Source organism: Sebastes fasciatus, chromosome 1 (genome assembly GCF_043250625.1).
Source record: "Sebastes fasciatus isolate fSebFas1 chromosome 1, fSebFas1.pri, whole genome shotgun sequence".
In the NCBI taxonomy this organism is placed as follows: domain Eukaryota; kingdom Metazoa; phylum Chordata; class Actinopteri; order Perciformes; family Sebastidae; genus Sebastes; species Sebastes fasciatus.
In genome coordinates this window covers 30219888-30238339 of record NC_133795.1, presented here as the reverse complement: position 1 = coordinate 30238339, position 18452 = coordinate 30219888, and the positions used below count along the sequence as shown (strand labels likewise).

The 18452-nt window shown below is 40.2% G+C and overlaps 1 protein-coding gene across 1 annotated transcript in view; it reads left to right on the top strand.

Annotated features, from left to right (window-relative positions):
• shmt2 (serine hydroxymethyltransferase 2 (mitochondrial)) overlaps positions 1 to 17151 on the top strand; it is a 30805-nt gene extending 13654 nt beyond the window's left edge. The window contains exons 3-12 of the mRNA XM_074642407.1: positions 2518 to 2597; positions 4160 to 4360; positions 4572 to 4653; positions 6842 to 6964; positions 9645 to 9784; positions 10338 to 10500; positions 11692 to 11791; positions 13533 to 13688; positions 15066 to 15173; positions 15407 to 17151. Of these exons, the coding sequence (XP_074498508.1) occupies positions 2518 to 2597; positions 4160 to 4360; positions 4572 to 4653; positions 6842 to 6964; positions 9645 to 9784; positions 10338 to 10500; positions 11692 to 11791; positions 13533 to 13688; positions 15066 to 15173; positions 15407 to 15534 (1281 nt within the window). The 3' untranslated portion in view covers positions 15535 to 17151. The remainder of the gene's footprint in view (positions 1 to 2517; positions 2598 to 4159; positions 4361 to 4571; positions 4654 to 6841; positions 6965 to 9644; positions 9785 to 10337; positions 10501 to 11691; positions 11792 to 13532; positions 13689 to 15065; positions 15174 to 15406) is intronic.
• Positions 17152 to 18452: the final 1301 nt, after the last annotated feature.

Genomic DNA, 18452 nt, shown 5'->3' with positions numbered 1-18452 from the left:
ATACAGTACGCACAGCATATCCAGTACAACAAATTATATGGGTATTGCATTTTAAATTCATACACTGCAAGTGTAAATTAATTCTTTAATTATTTTTCACAATCATTCTGCTGTTGTATGTTTTAATATATTATAGCAGTAAATTTGCTGTTTTCAGTGGCTTGCTAGAGCAGAGAAACTGTGACCTTCCGGCTCAAACATACAAACCATAGAACAGTTATCATGAACTCTGACAAACGTAGCTTCTTTAATAGTGAAAGTGCTCACAGGATACTTTCTGTAAGCAAGAACTGCTCAGCTGTTACAGAAACATTTGGGTTATTCTTTGTTTTCATTCCAAGGCTGGATGGTGTGAAAATGAAAAATTTTACTATTCAAAAGAGTAAAGGTTTTATCTTGTATTGTTCTTTCTCTCTCCTCCTGTTTCTTCTTCGCCACAGTAGTTTTTCAGTGGAGTATGTCGGCCCCCTCTCTTCACAAAGCCTGACCGCTCTAGTGTGAGATAAAGCTGATATCTTCATTCTGCCTCCTCCCCACCTCACTCTGCGAGCCACATCACAGTAACGGCTCAGGCAGGCATTCCTTGAATGAAAAGACATACATTTTACCACACGTGTCCACACACACACACACACACACACACACACACACTTCAAGACACTGGGAAACAAATGCATTTCCTTTTGTAATATATGCAGAGTTGTCAGCATGACAGACGGACGCAGCGGAGAGCTTTTACTGGAGCTGTTATCTCCCTTGATCTCCTCTTGGCTTCTAGGTGAAGCATTAGCATAACCACACACACAACGTACACCCACACACACACACACACCTCAACGGGGGAGAGTGTGTGGAGACTAGACTGTACTGTTTGTTTGTGTGTGTTTTGTGTCAGACTTTATTACTAGCCAGTGTGATAATATACAGTAAGAGTGGTGTGTCAGGAGGCCACACCGAAGGAGGTATCCATAGTCCGTACAGAGTCAGGGTTGCATTTGTGAAGTACATCTAACAGGTACTCCAAGTTTATTTGTCTAGTTCAGTGTCATGGACAGTGTTTCAATCTGCTTTACAAGGTCTCAAGCAAATAGGGATATCCTAATAACAATTTTTTGCGGCTTCCAGTCTGACGACGGATAAGCCTCGGGGGGCACAAGGGGCTATATCTTTGGGGGTTTCAGGTGTAGCCAGTGGATATCCGCGGCAACACTTCCTTTTTTGTGTGCTGCTCATTGTTTACAGTCCAATTAGCTACTTGAGATGCAAGACTGGAGTTGAAGTTGAGAGTCAGGATTGACCGGATTATTTCACAAGTAGCTTACAACAATTAAAAAGTAGTTTACAAGCTAACTTTAAACCAATAAAAATGCTAAATCATCGTCAGACAATAGCCAGTGGGACTGTTTACCTGTATTCAACCAAGCCTGCTTGAACATGATTGGTCAATACTACTCGGACAACAAAAGGAAACCAGAACACTTCCGATGACAAAAATCTTGTCCCGTTGCCTACATGTTTATACTACTACAGTTTATAGAGATTAATGTTAATTTAACATGGTTTTTAAGCATAATTGAAAGTATTTTTTTTTCACATAATATAGCTGCCTACAGTAGGCTTACTTCAAAATGATGTTTTATGCTTTCCCTTAATATTCTGTGTAATGTGCCTTACTGTAAATGTTTGTGTAATAACCTTAGGGAGAGCAGCGAAGAGGAGAGAAATGACGCGTGGATCTCTGGTGGCAGGAACATTTGGAGAGAGGTTGAACAGCCCTCCTGCATCTCCAGCATGAACAACATACTTGTTCAATTAAAGTTTTCAACCAACAGCAACACTTTACTCCTCAAAAAAAGAACTGGAGGAAATCTCAGGAGAAGAAGTTCAAAGAGGTGTCATCAGAGGGGTAGAAGCTGTAGGTGGGAAATGATAATTACAAGATAAACAGGAAGTTGTAACAGTCAGCTTCATCATCGATCAATCTACCAATTATTTTCTTGATTAATCATTTGGTCCTTAAAATGTCAGAATTCTGTGACAAATTCCTATAGCCCAAGAGAAACCGAAAAGCCTCACATTTGAGAAGCTAGAGCAACGGCATGTTTGGTATTTTTGCTTAAATTATGACATAACAAAATATTTTAGGAAAATATGAATTAACATTGGTCTAGCTCTAATGTAGGAAAAACCTTTTGCAGCAAACCATACTCAGTAAAATGTGTTTTAATTGGAAAATGCATTGCTAAATGATTAAAAAAGGCCATACCAATGTTCTCAGCCTGTGCAGAAAAGTTTATTACATTATCTTGTATCCTCCAGCTGCGAGGCGATAAGCATTGTGAAGTGCAGAGTGTTAGTCTATGGAAGTCCAGAGGTTCAATACTGTAATGATTGCCTTTAGCTGGAGGGGGATTTCTCGCTATCACTTAACAGACTTTAATTTGCCGTCCTTGTCCCTTCCGTCCAGTCTTGCCATTGATCTGAGTGTGCGTTTGCTTGTGTGTGTTCTCACCACAGAATTTCTGCAGTCAAGCAGCTCTGGAAGCTCTGGGCTCCTGTCTGAACAACAAATACTCCGAAGGCTACCCAGGGAGAAGGTGAGTGTGTGTTTACTCAGCCACACCCCAGCTTATTAACACTGTTGATATTCTGTGCTTTAGGATATTTGTTACAGACACATAAACACACATAGACATACACTTATTTCTACTGTGTTCCCTAGCTTGCCCGATAATAGTGCATGCCAACCACACCGCAAATAATCCACAGCCTCTGCTTCGCCAAAGAAGATTCCTGAGGGGATACATTGGAAAATTCGTTGCCCAGGCTGATAGTTGCAGGTTCTCTATTTCCAGTTTTCCTATTTTCTATTATTTCCCTCAGATAATTTACATTTATCAGCAGCAAACAGAGAGCTGACCTGTTTTGAAATGCTTCTCATTTGATGCCTTTGATTCCTGGAATACAAGCCTACCATAAACCTCCCCCCCCCCCCCCCCCCCCCCCCCCCCCCCCCCACATCCTACTCATCTGCTGTTTGCACTTAAATGTAATGAAACAAAAGGATGATTTCATTGAATGAGTGTTTGGTACAGTAGCCATCTGTTGCTACTTCATCTGTAACTGAAAAGGTTTGATGAGCATTTTTACCTGAGTTGTCCCAGATCTGCTGTGGTAGCTTTGGTTTAACATCGGTCTAGAACAATCATTCCCAAAGACTGGGTCAGGACCCACAAGAGATTTTATTAGGGTCAGAATTTCGTCCATAGTCTTTTAACATTTACATCTGCAGTACATGTTTGAGCCACTTGAGGAAGCCTGAATGTTCATATTGTTCTGATAATTGTAGTCTATTTATAACATTTAATCTAATATGAAAGGCTAGCGTACATTTAGTTTATTTCGCTGATGACAGGAAAAAAAACGAGAGCCTGTTAACTCTGCCTAAATTTGTATTTCTGCATTTATTTAGTCTCATTTATAAAGTATTTAACATGCGTATATGTTTTCAATAAGACGTGCATGAAATGAAATTGTGATTTATGCAACTTTACTGTTTTTTTTCACGACTAGTGTAGTTTTCAGCCGCAGCAAGCAGGTGTTTCCAGTGAAATAAAAAAAAAAACCACTCTATACTACCTGCTCAGCACCAAACAGCAGACAAACTAGGTTAGTGACTAGCTGGTGAACATATTGGAGTATTTAGCAGCCAAATAGCCAAATATTTCCCCCAAGAGTTTGTAAAGACCAAAAAGAGATCTGAAATAGAGTGAATATTGGACTTGCGTTCGCCAGGTGGCCAAAATCACGACTCCAAATGAATGATAATATTGCTTGTATACACTGAATGTGTAAATAAGCAACTATTTGCTAACAAGTTTGCCATATCACCTTAAAAAGGTCAATGTTGTGTTCATAACTTGTTTCTGCTGCCCCCAAGTGGCCAAAAAAATCATTTATTGCACAACAATTCTTAGTTTCAGATGATTATACACTAATGAAAAAATAGTTATGAATATTATATTTTATATCTGCAAATAGATTCCCAAAATCCTACACACTGGACCTTTTAAAGCTTAATCCAACAGTTATTTGTAGGAGTGATGCATCAGTTATTAAATGGCCTGAGGTTATCTTTTTTTTCCATCCCCACCCTCAGATACTATGGTGGAGCAGAAGTGGTCGACCAAATTGAGCTGCTGTGTCAGAAACGAGCCCTGGAGGCTTTCGACCTGGACCCAGCTCTGTGGGGTGTCAACGTGCAGCCGTACTCCGGCTCCCCAGCTAACTTTGCTGTCTACACCGCCGTGCTCAACCCCCATGACCGCATCATGGGCCTGGACCTGCCCGACGGAGGACAGTGAGTAGTCATTGCTGCTTTGTTTTTATTCATCACCTTCACCCTACCACTTATCTTCTCTTACCCTCACACTTTTCTAAGCGGCCCTTGTTTCTTTGTTGGTCAACACTAGTTTGCCATTTGCACCTAAAAAAAATCAAGTTGTTTTCAAGGTAATGTAACTGAGTGTTTTTCTTTCCGTCTGTTTACATGTTCCTCTCTGTCCCCCCAGTCTGACCCATGGCTACATGTCCGATGTGAAGAGGATCTCCGCAACCTCGATCTATTTTGAGTCCATGCCTTACAAGCTAAACGTAAGTGGCGACTCCTACTACTGATATCAACTAACATGTTGTGGACTGTCTTGAATAACAGTAAACAGTATCACCAGTAAAATAAATGGGAATAAGACAACAGTATTATCAAAGCTGTGAGGCAGATACAGTACAGGTTCAATAATATTTAAAACTGCTTAATGTATAGTGTGTTCATATATTATTACGTTTTTCAAGGTCAGATGAGTTTTCTAAATTTCTACAATTCAATCCTTTATTGTTAAGATGATTACCAACAAGATTCTCAAAGTCCGTTGCTCTCTATGACTGACTTATGAACTGACCACCACATGAACCAGTACTGTTGGTCAGAAGTGCCCATGTTTCGGAGGCTACAGGCTTCTCAGATGTCCAATACTTGCCAGTGCAAAGCATTGCTTGTGCTGCTGCAGCATTCTGTACAAGGTCTACCATCTTTCAGTAGTACTGTTGATCATCACTGCTACTTTGTCAGTTTCTGCCCTCAGTCAGTAAGACATTGTGCTGGTATTCATAGACAAACCACACTAAGACTTTTGTAAATGTTTGTGAATGTCGTACAGTGTGTTGTGTGTAAGGTGTTTTTATTTTATTTTTTTATTTATTTTATTTGCACAAACATAAGACTTCATAAAATCCAGATAATGAAAAAATATAAGAAGTGTGACAGATCCCCTCTCAACAAACATAAATGACAACAAGAAGCATACAAAAGGGGCAGAAAAACTAACCAGTCAGAAAACAACAATCTACTAAAAACAAATAAATACATGAAAAACAATCCAGACAAGAAGAAAGAACAACAAATTACAAATCTTAAATAAACACAAATATCAACATTTTATGCTGAATATTTTTGTCTTGGTCTCTCTTTGAGAAACAATTTAATAACAGGATATAGATTTAAATAAACCGAGAAGAAGGGAATGTAAAAGAAAATGTAGGAGAAAAGCTGTGATCCCCTTTTTGGCAAATCGTGTTTGCTTTTGTGACCCCACAGGGACGACACAAGGCAGTGTGGGTAGGGATTCAGTGTCTAACTCAAGAAACTTCAAACTAACAAGCTCTTGCTGACAGGTCCTTGACGACAGAGGGCCATAAACGCAGCTGTTTGGCTGATATATGGCCTCTTCACTCACAATGCAAACCTTACAGTCCTGTTAGTTTAATATAATACGTAAAACATTCAGCATTGAAATCTGTACAACCAGGCTCCCATAGATGTGGGCGCATCGTATATTAGTGTATAGTATTATATTCCTGGGGTCATAGTTGTGTGGCGGTGTTGGTAGCGGCTGATGGATGGCCATGAGAGCCTGCGTGTCCAGACCTGCTGATGTATGGGCAGGCAGGACCCCTCTGCGAGAGAGATAATGGGAAATCGACAGGCTGGCCAGCACCACTGGCTCTGTCTTCACAATGAGCAGCTTGATGGAGTGAGGGGGCATCCATAGATGTGCTCTGGAGATGGGAGATTATCAGGTTGTCTAAATAAAGCTTTCCCTCCTCCTCTTCTCTCTTCTTTTTCTTGTCTGTGTCTCCTTTATTCTCCATCCTTTCTGTCTCCCACTTTGTTTTTCTGCTCCATCCCGCTCTCTTTCTCTCGCCTGTATCGTCTCTGACGCTTGGAGGAGGAGTAGAGGGGTGAAACTGGAGGTTCAGACACAAGACACACTGGTCATTTGACTGTTCAAGTCTGACTCCCATTTCATGTGACTCAGACGGACGTCCCCTGAACAATGGACTGTCTAATATATATCTCAAATTGCTTATTTAAATGAAAAGAGCTGATAAAGTCTCCAAACCAACCTCTGATCTGTTCAGCCTCATCGCACCAGTTGAGTGGATCCCTGTTGAATTAGGATAAGTAGGGGTGCATTACTGCAATTGCTCCATCTTCTCCGTTGATATGATAGGTTGAAATGTCTCCCTTTGACAAATTCCTTCCCCTTTTAAGGTAGCCAAAGTACTTCAAATGCAACTGCTTCAAATGAAAAAAAAAAAAATGTCTTTTCCGTGTTGATATGTTTGCTCTTGATCCCCAAGATATTTTAACTTTTTTTCATCCTCTCATGTCCTTTTTTTTCTTTCCTCCTGACCCTTACTCTCCCTCTAATATTCTCATTTCCTCCCTCTCTCTGCCTCTTTTTCCTCTCCTCAATCTGTCCCCCTCTTCACTTCTCTGCAGATTGCAACAGGACTCATAGACTACGACCAGCTGGACATGACGGCCAAGCTGTTCAGGCCCAAGCTCATCATCGCTGGCACCAGCGCCTATGCCCGCCTCATTGACTACACCCGCATCAAGAAGGTGCATGGAGAACCATCTCTGTATTCAAAACTCACCCAGCTTTTGTGTGTGTGTGTGCGTGCGTGTGTGTGAGTGTGTGTTTTGCTCTGCCTCATCCTCGTCTGCTACCTGTTTTCTCGTTCTGCATTATGAAGGTCAGACCAGCTTTGTCCCCTTATTTAAAACTCAGTCAACCTTTTCCACCACTGAACTGTCGCACACACCTGCTCCTCTTACTGATAGGTCAGACCTAGCCAGGATCACTCCCAACCATATCTTCACTAAATTCTGTCCCACAGTAGAGAACAGTGGGCAACCTTAGATTCAGAGGAGTGAAGCCAATGCTGAAGTGCCTTAAACTTGCATTCTCTCTAATAGCCAGCAGGGGGCGACTCCTCTGGTTGCAAAAAGATCTGATTGTGTATATATAGAAGTCAATGAGAAAATGACCCTACTTCTCACTTGATTTATTACCTCAGTAAACATTGTAAACATGAGTTTATGGTCTCAATCGCTATTTTCAAGTCTTCTTCAATACAGCATGATGTTCATTTAGTAAATTATGGTCCCATTCAGAGTCAAATAGACCATAAAGCAGGGGATGCTTTAGGGCGTGGCTACCTTGTGATTGACAGGTCGCTACCACGGCGTTGTTCGGTCTGGATGTTTTCCGGGATTTCGTCTTAGTCACATATAAATGTCTTATTCAGCATTAAGTTGTACTTAGCTCCACCCTCTCGTGTCACTTCTAGTTGCAAATAACCAAGATGGCGACGGCCAAAATGCCGAATTCAAGGCTTCAAATCGTTAGTCCACAAACCAATGGGCAACGTCACGGTGACTACGTCCACTTCTTATATACAGTCTATGGTTGAGACCTGTCTGCTCTAAATACGGAGCATTCACTTTCAAACTTCCACATATCCAAACGCAAACCAGTGTTTAGGGTCTTTCACACTCAACAGCACAGCTGCTTTCTCCTGCCTACTCATCCGAACTGGACGTGGACACTCGCACTGACTCACAGCAGCAACTTTTAACTGCACACTTCACTGCTCTCTATGGCAGTGCACAAGAGGCCCCTTTATCTGTTTTGTTATACCCACCCGCTGATTCACTTCATTCACTCCATGACTGCTTCCCTTTTGTTGTTGCAGAGCCCCACTTTAGCTAGTACCATCAGATGGAGTGTCCCACCATTACGGAGCTGTGTTTTTATTAAGCACCATAACTACTTTGCCACTAGGTCTGAAGTGGGGCCATATTTTCCCCCTGGCATGTCTCTGTGGAACTGTTCACTGTTTTATGGCAGAATCTGCCGGGCCGGGCTCCTCTCCAGATTTTCAGTGTTGTGTTACCTAGATTGGAGCAGGCTTCTTTTTTTCCATCTGAAATTTGTTTCACTATCGGCGTTCATCAGCTACCGCACATCACCCTCTTGTGTTCTTTACCCCCTCCAGTAACCCTGCCATATATCCTGCCTTTTAATCTAATAAACATGTGCTGATCCAGTTAAGATATCAGAGGAAGGGAGATTGTCATGATAATGAATATTAATTGGAGCACTAAAAAGATTGTTTACTGCTCTGATCATTCGCCAGCGAGTCATTTGCATGTTAGCAAGCTATTTATTGTTTGTGCCTTTTTCAATAAATGCTGGCAAGAGACAGCGAGGATTTATTGAATTACGCTGTAATATTTCGGGGCCTCTGAAGACTGACAAAGAGTGTAATAACACCCAGCTCCGATTTGAAATATCTGCCCTCTGAGAAGATAGGTGCTGCTTACAGATGTAGAGAGTTATCATCAAATCTTAACCGTGAGGGTAAAATGTAAATGTATTAGCACCAAGAGATTATATCTCACATTTGTTTTATCTCACATTTCAACATGTACAGAGCACAGTCAAATAAAATACACTGCACGGTTGGGTCACTGATGACACAGATTGATGCAAGTTTAAGTATGTAGTTTAGTTTTATAGTAACTATAGTTGTTTCTGGTAGCACTCTATATATCAGAAATAATATATGCAAATACAGTGCAGTTCATAAATATTTGGACAGTTCACATTTTTGCTCTGTGCTCCAGGACTCTATATCTGAAATTAAAACAGTGACTGAGGCTGAAGTGCTGACTTACAGTTTAGTCGGGGTGTGAGTTTGTTCACATATAAATTGGGTTAAAAGTGTAGGACTCCCCTTTTTGTACGTAGTCCCCCACATTTAAAAATACTGAACTTACTGAAAAGGCTATACTGAAGGCTTTCATGGCCAAACACTGACATGTTCATAACAAGCTAAGGCTGCATTCACACAAGATCAGGCGATGCAGTGAAAACATAGGTTTTTCTATCAATTTTGAATGTGGGTGGTGGTGTATTTGGGTTGCTGCTGCATGGGCCGTGGAAAAAAAACGCAGCAGCGGAAAAGAAGAAACAAAATCAACTTTTAGAGAATCGCATCCCGACGTCGAGCTGCGATGGCCAATCACGTAGCTGGCGATCCAGAGCTGTACAACCCAGCCACAAGGGGACAAAAGACGTTAATCGTTGCAGTTAATGGGCCATTAAAGTGACTCGCCGGACCAAAAAAAGTTACAAATTAAAATTAAAATATGATTTAAAATGTCCTGCTCCATGGTATAAATTTGAATCCTAATTTTGTGTGTGTTCCCTCTTTTCCACCTTTTCCACCCTCAGCTGTGTACCGACATTAAGGCCTACCTGCTAGCTGACATGGCCCACATCAGTGGCCTGGTGGCTGCCAAATCCATCCCATCTCCCTTTGATCATGCTGACCTGGTCACCTCTACCACACACAAATCCCTCCGTGGAGCCAGGTACATACAAGAGACATCTCAGTAGAATCCCTTTAGAACTGCTGCACTGAGCATCATGGATATTCTTGGTTATTTTTATTAATAACAGTCATAGTATTTTATTACACAGCTTTGTTGAATACTTGATTCTGATTGGTCAATCACGGCGTTCTACGGTCTGTTATTTCTTTAAAGCAGGCCGCTGCTGTGTAAAACAGACAGTTGCTATGGACGCAGTTCTGTTGTCGGACTCTGGAGGCCCATTTTTGTGACAAATTATTGATTGCTTAAGAAAGTAGCCGTCTAAGCAGGATAATGTGCGGCTAGCAAATTATTGTTGTGAAATAAACCCCTTCAGGGCGATGCGGCAACCCAACTTGCATCGCTCTGTCGGGTTTTATTTCACAACAATGACCACCTTGATGTACATTATCCCTTACTTGTGATGTTGTGATACCTTTCTAATCAGACAGCTAATTTGCCACGGATTGGGACAAATCAAATTCCCAAGGATGAAACCTTGTTGGGTTTTAGAGAAAAATACAATGGTAATAACGCTTTCTGTTCTGTCCAGGGCTGGCCTCATCTTCTACCGTAAGGGTGTTCGCTCAGTGGACAAGAAGGGGAAGGAGATCATGTACGACCTCGAGGACAAGATCAATTTCTCCGTGTTCCCCTCCCTGCAGGGTGGACCTCATAACCACGCCATCGCTGCTGTGGCTGTGGCACTCAGACAGGTCAGCACAACACACTAATACAAAAGTAACTAACTTTATTGGTATTGATTTAACACTTTATTACCTTGGTCTGCTGTTCCCTAATAAGAAGTTGATGACTGGTGAATCACATTTGACAGTGAAACTAAATTTTATCAGTGAGATGCTTTGGTGCAACTTGACTCAGGAAGTTGTTCCCCTAAGCTACCGTGGGCATCTGCTCCTTCTTTTGTGCTAGACAGCTATTGAAATTTAACCAATTAAAGGGACTGTTTGTATCTTCTTACACGTATAAATCATTGCGGGTCGGTGTCCCATGCGCGCTCGCGTGTGGTTACACTGTTCAGACAAGACTCCAACACAAACTACACGCAAGCACCAAAACCGCAAAGTTATATCTAGTGAAGCCCGCCTTGCAAAACAGTGTTGGCCGCGGTCGCGGGGGAGACCGTAGCTTTGGTCTCCAGGGCCGGAGTCTCTGCTGTACTCTGCTCCTCTGCCTGCCTGCTTGCCTTCAATCACACACCGCACTCGTTCTCGCTCTTTCACTCCACACTCACGTGCATGCGCGCACACTCCACACTGCAGAAGAGTTAGTTTAGCTCTGAGAATATCTAGTAAATGTTCAGTGGACGTTTGTGCAGAAATAACTGCTGCAGCTCCTCCAGACCAACAGAGGTTTCCCGTGTCTTGTGAAGTGACGGGGCTCTGCAGCGAGAAACGTTATCGTCTCCCACCAAAGCTCCGGTGTCTCCCTCCGGCCGCGGTCGGGAGGCTGAGGCAGGAAAAGCCAACACTAGGATCAGCAGTGATTCATGGAGAGACCTTCGTCTGGTCAGCTAACATTACTGCCAAGCAGCTGAAATATAGAGTGATATTGTGGTTTTAGCTGACGTGTGTCGCCTCACTGTTTTGAGCAATGCTCGTTCATGTCTATGTAGAGCGAGCACAAGTGCGAGCAACAGGACGCTGACTTTCATTGACTTAACGGCCACAGGTGTCGCTGTTAGCAAGCAATTTCTGATTCTTACAAACAGTCCCTTTAAAGAGGAAGGAAAGATTATGTTTCTCACTTGTATCAACATATATTTATATAGTAGAAATAGTTTTCTTGATATCTCGTGAATCATTTCTTGACCCCTAACTGAAAAAAGCTAACTCTAATTTCCGTACTTCTATGAAGCTCAACCCTTTTGTTATTTTTGTGTCCAGGCACAGACTCCCATGTTCAAGGAGTATATCGACCAGGTACTAAGGAACGCCAAGTCTATGGCTGCAGCTCTTCTCAGCAAAGGCTACACCCTGGTATCAGGTAATCTAACTTATTTAAGTATTCTAGTTTGTAATTCCCAGGGAAACAAAGGCTCAGCAAACAGCAGAAAGAAACATAGAAAAATACAGTCAATAAAGAGAAATGTCCTGTCACAAAATGCAAATTACACAACAAAAAAAAAACTGAAAGGCATTTAAATTCATGCTTTGTAAATGGGCTAAATGTCAGTGTAGCTGTCCTGCCAGTCAAGGAAATAAAACCAGATGAAAGTGGTCACTTTCTGGTTGTGAGCGAATGCTTGAATCTTGTACTGCATTTAATTCGCTGGCCTCAGCTCTTTTTTGATGTATAGCTTTCAATTGATACCCTAAAAAATACAGACTTGTCCTGTGCTTACACTGCATTGTGTGCATGCTCCCTTTTTTCAATCCCTTTGTAGATGTTTGTGGGAAAGAAAACGGGAAAAAGAGTGTCTATACTGTTACAGTCAATAGCAATCTTGTAAAAGAGTGTGTACTTACGCAAGAACGTTTGTTATATTAACAGCTAAAGGAAAATTTGTAGTTATGATATACACTTACTTGCCAGTTTATAAGTTACACGTAGCTAAAGCTAACACAGTCTAATACAACAGTCCTGCAATAAATCCTTCCTTCATGAAGGTTATAATGTTCCGTTTTTGTTGAAACTATTTCAGAGAGGTGTTGATTTAACTCTGTGATCATTTTGCAGGATGTAGTTTGTGTAGGATGCATCCTACTCTCACTGATATGAAAAGGTGGACAAAAGTAATAGAAACATTTCTGTGTATGATACAGTACAGCGCCATGAACTGCAACCTCAGAAATGTTGTATAAGACCGCATTACTAGCTAGATGTACCTAATAAACTGGCAACTGAATGTTTATTTGGTGCTTATACTAAGCATATACATATGGAAAAAAATACAAATGAGCATAGTATGAACTGTATAATATATCCTGTGAGTGAATTTCCTGCTTAAGTTGCATGAAGTACTTTTCACTTAATCATGATGGCAGTCAATTTTACTATCGGGATGAGTGACATTGTTTCCTATTTAGTTTTAATAGTACGTTTGTCATCATCACAGAACGCTCATTGAGCACAAAGCAGTCATCTTTGGCTCATTGTCTCAGAATGAAGTAAAACTTATCTACATACTGTATATTAGGGCTGCACAATTAATCAAATATTAATCGCGGTCAAAATTTCGGCTTCCAACAATTAAATGAAAACGACCGACCACAATGCTGACATTTAAAATGCGTGCTCCGCTCAAAGAAAACTCCACTGCATATTAAATAAAGCACTTCCTAAATGAGCAGCCAGCCACCAGGGGGCGATCGAGATGTTTTGGTTTCACTTTTGGGGAGCTGTCATGCCGCAGTGCACTGTTTATTTAAATGTGCAATAAAAAATATTTTGTCCTTAAAATAAATGAATAATCGTGATTATCATTTTGACCATAATCGTGCAGCTCTACTGTATATACTGTATACCTCTAACATAATACAGTGCTCAGGTGAATACAAAGCAGATATGCAGACAAATGCATGAAAGATGTGAAGCATTGGAAGCCCTGACAACGCCCTACCCAACAGTAATCTGGCTTCATCATTAACTACATTCAGTTTCATAACCTACTGCTGTTAAAATAAAGTTGAGGTGGTCTGATCAAGGGCTTAAGTTCGTGTCTACAAAGCCTCGGACTTACCTCCTCTTCAAAAGTTTTTTTTACTAAGAATGCTGAATATTTCAGACGGGACCGACAACCACCTGGTCCTGGTTGACCTGCGGCCCAAGGGCATTGACGGGGCTCGGGCCGAGAGGGTGCTGGAGCTCGCGTCAATCACAGCCAATAAGAACACCTGCCCCGGGGACAAGAGCGCCCTGACTCCTGGTGGCCTCAGGCTAGGTAAGGAACTGCTTCACATTACACTGCTACATTTAGCTTGACTCAGACAACGTCTTGTCATACTTAATAAGGATATTATCAGAAACCACATGGGGAAAATTGTGCCTATTTGTATATTCAAAAAGTTCCAAATCTTAGAATACCTGTAACTTTGTCATATGGTGGTCAGTCAGCTATTCAGCAATTTGTGTTCCATATGTAACTACAAGGAGAGTTTTGTTTTTTTTAAACAAATTTACTTTGCACTTAGTCTCCTCTTCAGTTAATCTGTTTCACTCACTTTTCCAAAATGTAGTTCAGCATATGGAAATTAGTCAGCCACCAATTAAGCCACAAGCACTGAGCAGATCATGATTAATTAAGTATGTTTGGGTTTTTAATCATCTTCCAGGAAGAGCTTCACATCGACACTGCCACATTTTTAGCATTGTCTTAAGGCGAGAAACGTCACCTACAGTACAACCTACTGCACATATTACCTTCTCATTTGTGTATTTTATTGAGATTTGGACCGCACTTTCAAAACTCATCAGCCATCAGCATCAATGTTGATTTGACATATCCGGAGTCTTTCAATAAGCTCCAGGGTTCTGTGTCTTTCCCCAAAGACCATGTGTTTCCCAAATAGAATAAAAAGCAGGAAAATTAATTAGAGACATTTGAACCTGTAAAAGCAAAAGGAAGTGATTCGTAGGGCTGCGTATTGGCAAGAATCTGGCAATACGCTACGTATCATGATACAGGGGTAACGATTAAATTTATTGCGATACTGTAAACACGGCTTAATTCTAATTTAAGGGAAACTTTCACACCAGAAATACACCATTTTAGAACAGGTGAAAATAACACATTTGTACTACATGCATTTTTTTTGCCCAAAAACTGCATGTGATTATCATAAAGTGGGCATGTCTGTAAAGGGGAGACTCGTGGGTACCCATAGAACCCATTTTCATTCACATATCTTGAAGTCAGAGGTCAAGGGAGCCCTGTGAAAATGGCTATGCCAGTTTTTCCTCGCCAAAATTTTGCGCAGGTTTTGAAGTGTTAATTCCTTCCTTCACGACGAGCTAGTATGACACGGTTGGTACCATCTGATTCCTGTGGGTTTTTAGTTTCATATGCTGCCAGGACATTCACTCTAGCTTTAAAACTGACCCCGGTTCAACCTCCAAAAGACATAATTGCGGCCGGGCCCGACGGTGGATTTTTAAGAGGTTAATTAAAAATCTGCACAGTGTTTTTGAGGATCAATACAGTATCACTACACATAATATCGCAATACTTGTGTATCGATATTTTCTTACACCCCTAGTGATTCCCAGTCATTACTTTGTTTTTCAAGCTGCAAATTTTGTGTGTTGTCCTCCATCCCAGGTGCTCCAGCCCTGACATCCAGACAGTTCAAAGAAGCTGACTTTGTGCAAGTTGTAGAGTTCATGGATGAGGGCTTCAAGATCGCCTTGGACGTCAAGAAAAACACCGGTAAGCCGACTGTGAGAGACGTGACAGATTACAATATAGAACATGTGCCTCTTATTTTTAAAACTATGTAGTTGTTAGAAAGGCAACAAAAGTGCACTATGCGGTGTGTTATGTTAAATTGTTGGATACTGAAACATGATTTTTAACACAAAAGCCCAGTGGTGATAAAACAAAGGAAGCAAAATGGCAATAAGGGGAAGCTGAGCCTTTCCCTTCTCTCTTCTCTTTTTTAGGAAAGCTCCAGGACTTCAAGAACTTCCTTCTTCAGGACCCAGAGACCGTGGCTCGCATCGCCAACCTGCGCCACCGCGTCGAAGCTTTCGCCAGGCCCTTCCCCATGCCAGGCTTCAACGACCATTAAACCAACCGATAGAGAGTCTGTGGGGCCACAACAGCCAGGTGGCAGAACGCTGGCTGGCGTACAAGGAGAGGGAAAAATATCATGGTAGTGAAATATGGTTGGTTCCCGTGAATCAGCCAATCAGATCTGGGAAATCACATTCTTTTTATACTTCTTTGCGGTAATCCATCAATCCGTTCTTGTATAAACTAAAGACACAATAAAATTTGAAAGATTTTGTAGAGCCGAAGAACCTATTTTCTATTGTAATGCGTAAAGATCTTTCTCAGTTGTCATGTCAAATCAAACGACCAACAGCTCTTGGTTTCACAGACTCTGTGACTTGATTAGTGTATAATTTTATAATAAGATACACTACAAGGTCTTAATGCTGTAAAGAGTCTTAACTAATGTCCCTATCGTAGATTATTATATTCAAATGAAGATGTGTGCATGATAGCTTTCTTTTCTGTTTATGTAACCAGGTACACAAGGAGACTTAATGAGGTGAAGGGGTGTTCCGCCATACAATGTTGTGTTGGCTTATACATTTCAGAAATGATCAGAAATTAACCCCAACTGTTGTCAAAATATCATTTATAAAAGTTAGCCTTTTGAATTTAGTAGAGATTTGTGCAACTTGTCTCTAAGGTCGGATCATACAGGAGGTGGACTAAATAATTGAATCATCTTTTAACATACTATAGACTAATAAAGCAACTCTACAACCTGTGTTCATCAATAATGTTTACACTGTTGGATGCTTTTTAAAACACAAATCAAGTGTCATAAGCTTCATAAAGTAGAATTTGATGGGGCTTTGTATTAGATTGCATGACAGGAAAATGTCCATCTCTATCCGAGGATGTTATTTCCTTTTGACGCTGTTGTGATTGCTTTTTTTTTTTCTTCCAGCATATCATTGTTGTCAGATTTTAATTGCTATATATTTTGTTACGACAGATAAATAACCAAATGGAATAATACGAACAGAAATGGCATCCTGGATTATTTTATACTTTACGTTAAGTGCGTTTACAAAGAGTATATACTTTTTTATGTCTTATTTAAAAAGAATTAACCATGTAACAGCCAACGTTTAACGTATATCTTAAGGTTTCCAATACCAGCTGGGTTGTTGTACGAGAAAAGGAGTATTTATAGTGCAGTTCACCTGATTTAAGTGTCATATATTTCGCAATGATGGAAACTGTGAAGCAGCTTGATTTTGAATATATTGTCTATCTGGCTCACAGATTGGAACTGTTGTCATTATCACTGCATCAGTGAGGAAGGAAGATTATCTGTTTGTGAAATGATCATACAACTCGATCGAGAAAAGGGCATTTAGAAATGGTGAGGTCACTTTCTTACTTTGCACAAAACGAAACACAGCTTCCAAAGTGAACCAAATCATATGAATCATCCACATCACAAGTTTCTGTCAGACAATAGACTAGACATTGCCAAAATATGCCAATAAGTATTTTACTATGTTTGTCTGTTGTCATCTCTGATATGTTGCCAGCCTTTGTACGGTACAACACAAGTTTGAGCTACCTTTCTTTTACAAAACATTTTTTTTATTAACATTTAATTTGTTTTAGCTGAGTCATAATAAAATCTAATGCAAGCATAGTTTGTGTCGTGTCATTGTTTTTAATACACATCACTAATCACACACACTGTCACAACCATGCACGTTTAAAAAAAAAAAAAAAAACATTAGTGTGGAGGAAGATGTCATTTTGTGAAAATAATGTTTATCTGGACTGCTGTAACAGTCAGGGTCGTGGTATTACTACAATGTCAAATATTGTAGAGAAAATGTGAGTAGAATAAAAATATACTATAGCTATTGTACTTTATTGATGATTAGAATCACTGGTATCAGAGGATTAGTAGTGTGGATATATGAAATTTATCTGGCAGGTTTTGGATAAGAAAATGCATCCATTCAGGCACTGAAGTAAGCACACAGCCATCCTACATTTTATCTCATCACTATTTACTGCATACTTATTAGTATTTTGTACTCCATTACATTCATTTGACAACTACTTACTTTACAAATACGATTTTACATATATTTTATTTGTTTATTTTGCACAAATTAAAACTACACAAACATTACTAATATATATATAAAATACACTGCAGGAAGAGGCAAAAAAAACAAACACTGGGCTTATTTGAAGCCTCCACCTAGAGACAAGATTAATATACAGAAATAATATGATTACATTATAATGAGGACAAACAATGAATACATACAAAGCACATGATCAGCTTATAAAATACTGAGTATTTATTTTTGTTAAGTTTTTAAATAATACTAATGCACTTTTTCAGTGCAGGACTTTCATGCGTAACAGAGTATTTTCACATTGCATTATTGGAATACTTCCTCCATGGCTGTTTGGAAATTACTTGCATATATCGTCCTTCCAGTGGATCCTTATTATTTTTATGATTGTTCATTTGTCAGTAAAATAAACTGGTTAAACCTGTGAGCTAACTAGATCAGAGATAGTTCTTGTTGCTGCTGCTTGAGTCACACATCACAGGAGCATATCTATGTTCCCAACGTCCTATTAACCCGTTTAATAGTCTGTTACAGATTCACAAAATTCGTATTCCATTTTCCGTTTCACTGGCATATGATATTAATTAATTAATTAATTATTAAAAAAAAACAAAAAAACGGTGTGCTCTCTCTTTGGGGGCTGTGTCCCGGGTGTTTGAAATGTCTAGAGACACCCCTGGTGCATGCTATTAAAGTCTGTGCATGCTACTGTTCATTTGTAACAATATCTCTGCATTGGTATTTGGGAATTTCTGCAATGAGATGTCAGTCACAGCTAAAAATAGGAAAAGGAATTCAAATCCACTAGGCTATAGATAAATGCAGAACAAATAAGCTTGGAGGCATAAACAAA